Here is a 12,054-nt window from a genome sequence, read left to right as displayed (position 1 = left end):
GTGCACGTGGCGGTTACGATACATGCGTGGTTGTCCCTGGTGGTCAATGATCACTTGGTAGGGGTTTGGGACTCTGATGATTGTGAAGGGACCATCGAATCGGGGGGAGGTCTTGGCAGGGGTGGGTAGATGTGCCACGATGACGGAATCTCCATGTTTGTAGGGGTTGGAGGGGTTAGTGTCGGGTGTACTCTTGTTGGGCTTGGAGGTGGTGGAGGCGGCGTTTGAGGTGGTGAAGGGGGTCAGTGGTGGAAGGAGTGGGAGGGTGGAGGTGGTGGCGGAAGGGTAGGAGGAGCAGGGTTTCCCCAAATACTTGCTCATGGGGGGTTATGCCATCATCTCGTGGGCATGTGTTGAGGCCCCATTGAACAATTTTGACATGGGCGGGCCAATTGTCATTCCCCGTTTGCATGATTCTCATCCTGACTTGATTCAGGAGGTACCGATGACTTCTCTCACAGATGCTGTTTCCCTGTGGCCAGTATGGGGATGAGTGGGAGACGTGGTAGCCGAATATTTTCTCAAGTTCTTCCCATATTTTGCCAGTAAACTCTGGGGCATTATCCGAGTGTAGGGCTTGGGGAATGCCAAAATAAGGGAAGACGTGGTGGGTCAGGGTGTCGGCGACTGATACGGCGTTGTAGTCTTTGGCGGGGCAAGCGATGATGAACTTTGAGTACACATCTACAAATGTGATAATGTATTTGTATCCCGCTTTAGGTGTGAGGGGGCCGACGACGTCGAGAGAAAGCAACTCCCACGGTTTTTGTGCAGTTAGTTTTCCTGAAGGGCCGGGTGTGCAAGTGATGTCTTTCCCTAAGGCACAGGCGCGGCATGTTTGGATAATGTTTTTAGCAATGGTGGATGGGTTAACTGTCCAATATGTGTCATTGAAAACTTGTAAAAGTTTCTTGGTCCTGAGGTGGATGCCATTGTTGGCGTGAAGGTGTAACATAGCATCATGTGCAGTGGTAGGGTCGAGGACGATGTGGCCGTTTGAACTGAGCAGGTGATCGCCGTGGAGGTGGAGCTTGGCAAATGTACTTGGTGGGATCCAGGTAGGGTGTTGCTTATTTCTCCACATTTGAATTAGGTCCGGTTTTGGGCAGATAGTGTTGACGGGTAGGCGGGAAAGGGCGTCGGCGTTAGTGTGCAACTTCCCTGGCCGGTATGATATCTCAAAATCGAACTCCTCGAGTGCTTCCCGCCATCGGATGAGTTGGGCATTGTTGGTATTGGACTGGCGTAACCATTGCAATGATTGGTGGTCCGTGATGATGACTACGTGGGTGCAGGAGATATACGAACGGAAGTATTCTAGAGCCCAGATGATTCTGAGGCACTCGCGTTTGGTGGCCGCGCAATTCCATTTGGCTTGATTTAGGGTGCGTCTGGCGCAGGCGATGATGTGTTCGCAGCCATGTTGTACTTGGGCAAGGACAGCCCCTATGGCTATGAGGGAAACGTCGGTGTACAGACGAAAGGGGAGGTTGTAGTCTGGGAATGCAACAATGGGGGCTGAAATCAACTTGGATTTGAGGGTGTTGAGTGCAGTCTTTCTTGGTTCTGTCCATATGAATGGTTCGCCTTTTTCTGTTAGGTCATGGAGTGGTTTGGCGATGTCGGCAAACCCTTTTACAGAGCGTTTGTAGTATGAAGTTAGGCCTAGGAAGGCCCTGGTTTCATGTACGTCGCGAGGTAGAGGGATGTCAGCAATTGCACGTAGTTTGTCGGGGTCAGGTGAGATTCCCTCGGCTCCGATCACGTGTCCTAGGAAGGAAACGGATCGCTTGGCTAGGACGCATTTTCTTGGTTTGAGTTTAAGTCCAGCCTGGCGTACGCGTAGGAACACCTGTTTGAGGCTGTGGAGGTGGTCGGCCCAGGTGTGACTGAAGACTATGATGTCATCCAGGTAGGCCAGGCAGATTTCCCAGGTTAGACTGCTCAGGACAGATTTCATGAGGTGAGAGAATGTGGCTGGGGCATTGCAGTCTGAAGGGGAGGACGTTAAACTCATAGTGTTTCCCATTTGAGGTTGAGAAGGCGGTCTTCTGTTTGTTGTCTGGGTGAACGGGGACCTGCCAGTATCCCAACTGCAGGTCTAGGGTGGAGAACCATGTCGAGCCGTGTAGGGAGTCGAGAGAGTCGTCGATTCTGGGTAGGGGCTTGACGTCCTTGATGGTGACATCATTTACTCTGCGGTAATCAACACAGAACTGCATGGTTCCGTCTTTTTTTCTCACGAATACGATGGGGGAGGACCACGGGCTGGTGAAGTTGGAAATGACACCGGCATCGAGCATGTCCTGGACCAGCCAGTCTTCTTCTGCACGCTGCTTACGATTTTTGTGGCGTGATGGTTGGCGAATGGGTGGTCCGGTCATGTGTATCTCGTGACTGAGATAGGTGGTGTGGCCAAGGTCTGTTGGGCCAGATGAAAAGAGGTCCTGAAAGTCCAGGAGTAGTTGTCGAAGGCTGTTGGTTTGGGAAGGGGATAGGTGTTGAGGTAGGTCAGGGAGAGTGGGGTGGTTAGAAGGTGGTGCTTGGCATGGCTCGGCTTCTTCCATGTCGCCAATGATGAATCCTCATGGCAGGGTCAGTGGTGTTGCGGCGAGGTTAGCGATACGGATTGCTCAGGCACAGGGGGGGTGGAAGGTGGGGGACACTAAACAGGATGAGAGGAGTCCGGCAGGTAAGGAAGGGGAGAAAAGGACGGAGGTACCAGAGGGTCTGTTTAGTTCTATCCAAGCTTCGTGGTGGGGTGGAATGGTGACAGTGGAGGCGATGATGGCGGGAAAGATGAAGAGGGAGTCGATAAAGGTGGGGAGGAGTATGATGATGGAGAGTGAGGAAGTGAGGTGTCCAGTGAGGTTGGGGTGGGGTTGCATGTACAGAGGGGTTGGGGGAGGTGAGTGTTGGGGGGGGGGGTCTGTGTGGTGTGTGGGTGGTGGTGTTGTAGTCGTTGTTGTTGTTTTTTTTTTTTCGTTTTGTGATTGATGCTTGTTGGGGGGGCGCTGGACTGAAGTGGAGGCGGCGCTGATGACAGTCGATCGTGGTGTGAAGTTTTTGCAAGAGGTCCAGCCCTAGGTATCCATCATTCTGACAGCATGTGCAGTCGAATATGATGAAGGGGTGATTGGTGGATACTTGTTGGTGAGTGTCAGGCCAAAGGGCCCGGGTTTCCCCATGGATGGGCAGGGGCCATCCCCTGCGTCTACGAGGTTAGCTGAGGTAGGGAGAAGGGGGCTGAAAGCGGAGGTGTGGTGGGAGTAGAAGTGAGAGTACAGACATGACCTGGCAGCTCCCGTGTCCACCAGTAGGCTAGCCTTGACCCCATTCAGGCGAATTTTGTCATAGACTGGGGGCCTGTAATTATGTGAAGTGGCCCCCGCCACCGTGGGGAGGTGCGGAGGCGGACCTAAAAATCCATCTGCTGAGTGTGGACGTGTTCGTCGTGATCCTCATCGTCTGGTCCTGGGTAGACTAGGGGTGGAGTGTCGTCCTCTTGGGCGTCATCTTCTAGAGAGGATACCTTCCTGTGCCCCTGTGTGAGGGTCCTGCATCTGCTTACCTTGAGCTGCTCTCTAATGTCGTGCAGGGGGCAGGTGCAAGTGCAGGCAATAAATTCCCAGGGATTAATTGAGATGAAGTTGCCCTGGTCCCTGGGGTTGGGGCGTTTTTTCTGTGGGTGGGCTCTGGGAATAGAAGGAGACGGCTCTGTGGTGGGTTGGTGGGGCGGCGGCTTTTGTTTTTGGTGGCAGGGTCTTGGTTGTAGGGAATTTACTCACCGCGTGGATAGGTTGTGGTGTGGGACGGGCAACGAGAAGGCGTCAAACGAGTTGTAGGTCCTGATCCATGTTCCCAAGGGGTCATAGATGGTGAAGTGCTCCCTGACTGTGCCTGGGAGAATTCTCAGCAGGGTGTTGAAAGTGTGTATATCCCGAGTGTTTGTGGTTGCCTTGGGATAAGCGGCGCTGACGAGGCTCCGTGCCTGGACGAAAGTGTCGTCTAGGTTACCGTCGTAGGTGAGGGCGTCGAATTGAGAAAGAGCGACAACTCTGCCCATAGAAGGCATGACAGCCTGCTTCACAATGTGTGAGAATTGGTCCCATGTTAATTCTGGGATGACTTTTGTTGCGACAGTGGCGATTATTTTGCCCAAGTTGGGTAGTGTGACGGTTATCTTTTCTCTATCGGAGTCGAACCCGATGTCTAAGAGGGGTTTGACCACATCCAAGTATACATCAATGTCCTATTGCTCCGGGTTGATTTTGGCAATTGGATGTGAGGTTTGGCTGCCATTGTGCAAGTTTTGTTTATTGTTCCTCCGTGCTTTATTCGGATCCAGAACCACCGCTGGCCACCGGTATAATGCTGGGTGTTTTTAGTCCGACTTCTCGTCCTAAAAACACCAGCGACAGAGCGGGGTCCTCTTTCTGGACCGGAAGTAAAGCACCCACAAAGAAACAGGACATAAAAACCAGGCAGTACACCTTAACACATCTATTGTCTTAATTCCTACACCGTTACAATATAGAACAGAGAGGCACTGGATATGCTTTTGACAGGAACACAGAGTTAGCCTTTAAAACAAATGTTCACAGTTACACCCAGGACACAGTATTCTTTACTCACATATAGATAATGAATTATAATATCGCGATACCCGTATTCTGTTTACTGGTAGAACTAATCTTTTATATATTAAGTCTGATGCACTAGGGGTGGACAGGGCCAAGAGTTAAGGGAGTGAATATTACTATAAATGTACAGGGTGCGGGTCACGACACCCGATGAAGTCACTTAGTCGCGATAGCACTTAATCACAGGCCTTTGATTCTCCCGAGCACCACCGGTCTTGCCCCACGATTTCTATAATTTCCCTTGTCTATAGTTATTGATATTTTTTGTTGTGCTGGGTATCGGGCCTTAGTGTGTTAGTGGTAACTTAGTCACTTATATTATTCTGGCCTTCACTTTGTCACTTATCACGATATATTCCCGTCTCGACCGTTCATGACACAAGAGGCGTTAATGTCACTGTATACCCATGTTTCCTGGGTATAATCTGCTGCAGTGCCCGGGCGTGAGAGGGAGGCTCTACGGGCAGCCTTCCTGCAGGGGGTAATGCACTGCTCGAAGGGGCATCACGGCCCGGGTCTTAGCTGTCGGCGGTGTGCAGGGAGGCCCTCCAGTCTGGGGGCTTCGACCAGGGAAGGAGGCCCTCGTACTGGAGCCTCATCGGTGGGGTGCAGGGAGGCCCTCCGGTCCGGGGGCCTCGACCTGAGTGGTGGCCCTCGGCACTAGGGCCGAACAGCTGCAGGAGGCAGGCCTGTCGTCTCTGGCTCCAGGGGGAGAGAGAGCCTGGGTTGCCCGGATCTGGGGGCTGTTGGTGAGCCCTGGGGGTCTGGGGGCTGTGGCCACCTTCAGGGGGAAGCACCATCATGGGTGAACTGCGGCACTGTCTCCATTGGGTGTCCAGCAGGGGCAGGGACCTCTCAGGGGTAGGTGGTAGGGCCTGGATCGGGCCACGCCACCACTCCGGCAGCACCTCCTGGGAACCACTCCTGTAGGGAGACAAAAGGCGTCCCAAGCAGCCGAGAGGAAACGGGTCGGCCACGCGAGGGATCTCCTGCTCCGGGAGGGCCTTCAGAGTCATGAACGAAGGGCGTACAGTGGCCGCCTCTTCCCTGTCACGTACAGTGGCCGTGAGCGCGTTTTCGTGACTCCTAGGGCCTGCAGCTGAAGGGCGCACAGTGGCAGCTCCTTCCCTCGCATGTACAGTGGCCGTGCTGGCGGTGCTGCTCCCAAAGGAGGAAAAGGAAGGAGAGGGGTGCATGGAGGCCGCGCCCTCTCCAGTACGTGCAGAGGTCACAGCCGTGGGTCTGTCTACCCTGGCACGTACAGTGGCCGTAGCCATGGGCCTGCCTGCCCTTCAGGAAGTAACTGAGGGGCATACAGTGGCCGCCTCCTCCCCGTCACGTACAGTGGCCGTGAGGCGGTGTTACTCCCGTAGTAGGAGGAGGTAGTGGATGAGGGGCGTACAGTGGCTGCCGCCTCCTTGTCACGTACAGTGGCCGTGAGCGCGGCTCCATTACTCCTGTCTCTGCCAGTCGGGGCGCGTTCAATAACTAACGCCCCGAGGCCGTCCCCAGAGGTGGCTGTGACCGAAGGGCGTACAGCGGCCGCCTCTTACCCCTCACGTACAGTGGCCGTGATGGCTGTGTCACAGGGGGCAAACAACTGAATGGCGTACAGTGGCCGCCTCTTCCCCGGCACGTACAGTGGCCATACCGCGGTGTTGCATGGGACTGACTCTGGATCAGTCCCACCCCGAACCTGGTGAAGGCTGTCCCGCTCGCAGGGTCGTTGTCTCTTCCTGCTTACTTGGTGTTGGGACTGTTGCGGGGAAGAGGGACTCAGGACAGGAGTGTCCCGGTGACCCTCTTGTTCCGGGTCAATAACCCCGCCATGATGTCCTCCTGGGGTGGCGGTGTGGTGGTGGCATGATGGTGGGGTGGGGGGTGGCGGGGTGGGGGGTCCGGCGGCGGCGGGTATTTTACTGCATATACACCTCATCAACCCCAGCTGTTTTTACATTTCTCAGCCGCTTCACAGCGTTCTTCACCTGTGCAAGTATCACGTTTTCTGGCATTGCATTCCTTCTCCGAACACCCCCAAAACCAATCATGTTAACAGTCGCTTTGCTCTCTCCAGTCGCATTCATCAGACTTTCAAAATACTCTTTCCATCTGGTCCTTACATCGTCCCCAGTGGATAATAATCTACCACCTACATCCTTCACTCTTTCACTTTCTTTTCACTGTCACTTTTATATTTCCGCACCTCTGTCCAGAATAACTTATTTTCTGAGTAATTTGCATTCATTTTTCTTTCTAAATCATCATTTACCTCCTTCATTTTCCCCCTCACTGTAGTCTCTTTACATGCTTCTTGACCTCAGTAAATTTATTTCTTATTTCAACTGAACCCCTTTGTTGTATCCACTCTAGCCACGTCCTCTTTTCCTCCACTGCTTTCTTAACCTCTTCATCCCACCATGCTGTAGGCAGCTGTACCTTTCTTCTTTGTTGTTACTCTTGCCACACCACGCACTGCTTTAACACTCCTAACTGAGCAGTCCCTATACATACTGTACATTCCATATGCTGTCCAGATCCATTTCATTCCAATTCACTTATTCTAACTACTCCCCTACCTTGGCCCTGTATTCATCTGCCATTTCTTTGAGCCTTAGCTTTTCGACTTTCAGTTTCTCTTCCTGACAGTTTCTTTCTCCCTTGGTCCACATCACTCCTCTCAGCTTGTTCTTGCATACCACAGTCTGACAAACCTCCTCATCTTCCTCTCACTGTCCTGGTATCAGCAACACTACCCAGCATCGATTTCTGTACTAGCACGTAATCAATCAGGCTTTTTTCAACATGATCTCTCTTCCCACTATACCACGTATATTTATGTACATCTTTGTTTTTAAAATATGAATAACAAATGCACAACTTCCTTTCCTGAAACACGTCCTTCAGTCGCTTCCCATCATCATTTTTTCCTAGTACTCCATTACTACCTATTATATCATTCACAGGACCAGTGCTTACTCTACCATTCATATCGACTATTGCAATCAATTTATAACTCCTGGGCATTTCTCCTACTATTTCATCGAACTCATCCCAAAAGCTGGCTTTTTCTGTCTCGCTCCTATCATTACACGGTGCATATGCTATTAATCACTGCCACTTTCACCGTCCCAAACTTGAACTTGACATACATACATCTCGAGCAGACACATTTGTAAACTCTCCTTCCACTCTGCCACACCTCATTCATCAACAAAGCAACTCATTCCTTGCATCCGCCTCGACCATTCATGCGCGACTTTACACACTTTACACCCTCCCACCCCACTTTACACGCTGTCATTTTTCACAGTTCTGAAAAGACAATTTCTGTGTATTTTAAGTCTTATTAATTTTTAAAGAACATTTAATGTTTTTCGGATGTAACTAAATTTTCACTTGGTGTTTAGTAAACTTGATATATACTGTATATTTCCTACCGAGTGTAATGCAAGCGAGACACTTTATGCATGGTGCGTCCTTGGTTGTGAACAGAGAGGATGGCCTGACGTATGCCGACCTCTCTCCTAGTTTGGTTTTGTTTACACCTCTAGGGAGAATTAAAGTTAGGCTAGTTAGAACTCTTTTTCCTCCCTTCCCTGTTTTGTAATACAATAGGTGTTTGAATCTGTTTACTGAGATTACCTCTGCCCACCTACCTCTGGAGTGATTCCTCCTTTAATTGATCTGGGGTGTGATAAACACAGATACGATCTCCCGAGAGTGGTTTGAGAGGGGTAATCTCAGACTTTGTTGTTTTCCCCAGGGTGTCCTGTCCCTTTCTTGTTTTTTTTTTTTTTCTTTTTTCCCACTTCCCCTGCAAAGAGTAGGTGGTTACTATGGACGAGTCCCTGCTGCCTCTCACCCATTCTGGGGGGTAGGATCTTGACGACAGTAGGAATGTCGAACGGACTTGCTGCCCCCGGACTGACAGACTGACTTGACGTACCTGTAGGGAATGCGACTTTTGTAATATTACATGCTCTGGGTTCAACTCCCCTGTCCACTCTCAAGCATTTCATTATCAAGAATGTGAATGATGGCTATGCTGAAGAGGTAGAACAGGTAAAAAAAAAAATGCGAACAGAGTTCTATTAGTCAAACTATACACTCCTCCCAGGTAAAGGATTTGCCTAAACTGCGTAAGTTCTACTGCTACGATGTTGAGTCCGAAAATCCCTGTTTCCGTGAATTCTTGCAAGGGTATTTTCACTTGCAGGGATCTCATGGTGGTGAGTGAGGACGATAACGTACTGTACATGAACTTGCTAAGCAAGACTTAATTGATGCAAGATTCATCACCTGATACTCAGAAGGCACGAAGACGAAAACTGCAACTATTATCTTGATGTTTGGTAAAGTTTCTATTCCGGATCATGTCAAAGTTGGCTACGAAATTGTTAACGTACAACCATATATCCTTAATCCTCTTTGCTGTTTGAAATGTCGACTGCATGGACATAGTGACAAGTCTTGTAGGGCTTCCCAGTCAGTCTGGGGCAAGTGTGCATCTCAGGGTCATGATGCTGAACAATGCACATCCGAGATTGTATGTTTTCATTGCAAGGGTGCTCACTCCATTTCCTGGAGGGATTGTTCCAAATGGAAGGAGGAGAAAGAGGTCTGCAGAGTGAAGGCAACTGAAGGCATCTCCCACTACGAAGCTAGGAAGGAGGTGAAGGCGTTGCATGATACTTCCTCACCGTATAACTCTTATGCATCAGAGGTGATGTCCCGTCTTGCGATGTGTTCTGTCGAGACACAGACTGACACTGTCTCTGTTGCACATGTCACTCGCTCTGCCTCTTCATCTCAGTCCCCTGTTTGATCCAGTTCTCTTACTAATATTCTTGTCACTACATCCTGCTCACAGGCTGCTGCTGCTTCTCAGTCAGTACAGCCTAAACAGAAGTTCGACAGGTCTGAAAAGATTCATTTGACCACCCTTTCCAAACAGTCATGTCTTCATGTTCTTCTTGCTCCTGCTCCAGCGAGGGAGAGAAGAGTTAGCTCTTCCTCGGGAGAGTCTGGGAGCCTTGTTCTTGATGAAAGTATAGAGGCTTCCATCTGCAAGCACCGGGATAGGTCCCGCGCCAGCCATTCGCCTGGTGCCGGGTGGCACTGAAAAGTTAAGCACACTGACCCAATTTGTAAATATTAAACCATCGCTTTCACTGTGTTTCAGTGGAATTGTAGGACTCTTGGGAATAAATTACATAATACAGTATAGCAATCCTGCTGTCTATACACAGGCCAGACTTTGTTTACAGGAGACGCGCATGGTGGATCACCCTGATCCTCCACAGCTCAAACACTATATAACCTCCTGCACTCTTGGAGGGGGAAACAGGTAATGAAACCCGCCCAGCTGGACTCAACTATTTATTCGGTCATACCTGGAATTGCAATTTTACTATCTCAGTATGCTATAATGGCATCACTCGTCATTGTTATAAAACTTGGACATACACATAATTACAATTTACCAAAGTTTATTTCGTATACACATATCATTTTAATTCTCGTCTTTACTTTCCTACATTTAGAATTGGATTATGTCGTGACATCAACTACGTGCAGATCAACAAGCATTCTTAAAAGTAAGCAAGGGCAACTCACTTGTGGCAGGTCCAATTATCGTCTTACAGTATCAGTGTGTGGGTAGGGGTGTGAAGTACACAACACTAGTCCCTCACGGGCGTCATATTCTCACAGCAGTAACACTTTCACGGGATGGCTGTGTAGTCGCACATCGCTTGAACTCCACCTTTTTGGAGTCTCCGTCTAGTAAATCCAGGGATCGACGTCACCTCGTCCCTCACTCGTCCCTGACTACCCACACACTGCCCCCACACTCGCCCAAAGCTCTATTCTAAGGCCTGGTGTTCGTTACTGCTAGGGTAATGGATGTTATGCTTACGCGACCGTACATACATATAAACACCGTGTCAGCATCCTTGTGCCTCTCTCTCTCTCCTACACTCTCTGTCTGTCTGTCTGTCTGTCTGTCTCTGTCTCTGTCTGTCTGTCTGTCTGTCTGTCTGTCTCTGTCTGTCTGTCTGTCTGTCTCTCTCTCTCTCTCTCTCTCTCTCTCTTTACCGCGTTAGATGCGGTAAGACTCCCCCCGTTGGTCGGTTACAACCAATACCATATACACTTTCACTCGCTGCTCCGTTCCAGCAGACACAGCTTGTTCACAGGGCGGGTTAGGGTTTTGCGTGCAGACGTCCTGACCTCGACATGCCTCACCACACCATCATCACCGGGATTCGCCTCTACCAGTCTTCCCAGAATCCAGTGATTAAGGGGTACATTCCAATTCATCACCAATACTAGATCACCCACTTGGAAATTACACAACCGCTTGAAATGCTTCTGGCGTTGTCGTAAGGATGGTAAGTACACCTTCAACCATCGTTTCCAGAACTGGTCCGCTAGGAACTGTGCATGCTTCCAACTCTTCCGGTAGATGTCCCCTACAGGCTCTTCGGCCTTACCTCCTAACGGGCGGTGGGGTACAGTCTTAGGGTGCAGAATACGCAGTGGAGTAAGCGCTTCGAGGTCGCTGACATGATTGGAGGTCGGGGTGATGGGCCTTTCGTTAACCATCTCCTCCATTTCACAGAAGAATGTGTCGAGTCACTCATCGTCGACAACTTGCACGCCTACTATTGCTTGCAAGACCTTCCTGACTGTCCGGATCTGTCGCTCCCATACACCGCCCATGTGCGATGCATGCAGTAGGTTGAACTCCCACTCAATTACCTTCCTCAACAGTGAATTGTGGACCTTGTCATTCTTCTCCCAGCTGAGAGCTGTGGCCCGGAGCTCCTTATTTGCTCTAATCATGTTTGTTCCATTGTCGGAACGAATGCGCTCTGGTACACCCTTCCTTGCTGAGAAGCGCGTTATTGCATTGAAGAATGAATCGGAGTCTAGTCTGTCAAGAATCTCCAGGTGTACGGCTCTTGAGTTCAGGCAAGTGAACAGACAACCCCACCGCTTCACCCGTTTCCTACCCTGCTTTGCGATGAATGGTCCAAAGCAGTCCACTCCAGTGTGTGTGAATGGTGCTTTCACCATGCATACCTTGTCGGCAGAGAGGTTAGCTTGTCTTTGCAGTGACTCCTTCTAATTGACTCAGCAACAAACGAGACACCGTTTTAGCACCGGTCAATCAGCCTTCGTCTCTTGGGCACCCAGAACTCCTGGCGCATTCCCACTAGTGTATGTTCTCTTCCTGAGTGCCCAGCCTCGTTCTCATGGATTTCTCTTACTATTAGCTCCGTGACATGGTTGTCCCGTGGCAACAGCACGGGGTATTTGCTGTCCGTCATCAAGGGGGCTTTCTCCAACCGTCCACCAGCATGGAGGAGTCCATCCTCCCCTAGGTGAGGCTCCAGAGGGAACAGTG

At 50.4% G+C, this 12,054-nt stretch overlaps 1 protein-coding gene across 1 annotated transcript; it reads right to left on the bottom strand.

Annotated features, from left to right (window-relative positions):
- Window positions 1-11,279: 11,279 nt before the first annotated feature.
- Window positions 11,280-11,723, bottom strand: LOC145398020 (uncharacterized). Its single transcript, XM_080270985.1, has one exon. The coding sequence runs from the start codon at window positions 11,721-11,723 to the stop codon at window positions 11,280-11,282; it is 444 nt and encodes a 147-aa protein (XP_080127111.1).
- Between the last annotated feature and the right edge of the window lie 331 nt (window positions 11,724-12,054).

This window comes from Coenobita brevimanus, chromosome 44 (genome assembly GCF_032717465.1).
Source record: "Coenobita brevimanus isolate Jiangsu-jjx chromosome 44, ASM3271746v2, whole genome shotgun sequence".
NCBI lineage: Eukaryota > Metazoa > Arthropoda > Malacostraca > Decapoda > Coenobitidae > Coenobita > Coenobita brevimanus.
This window is presented reverse-complemented; position numbering and strand designations above follow the sequence as displayed.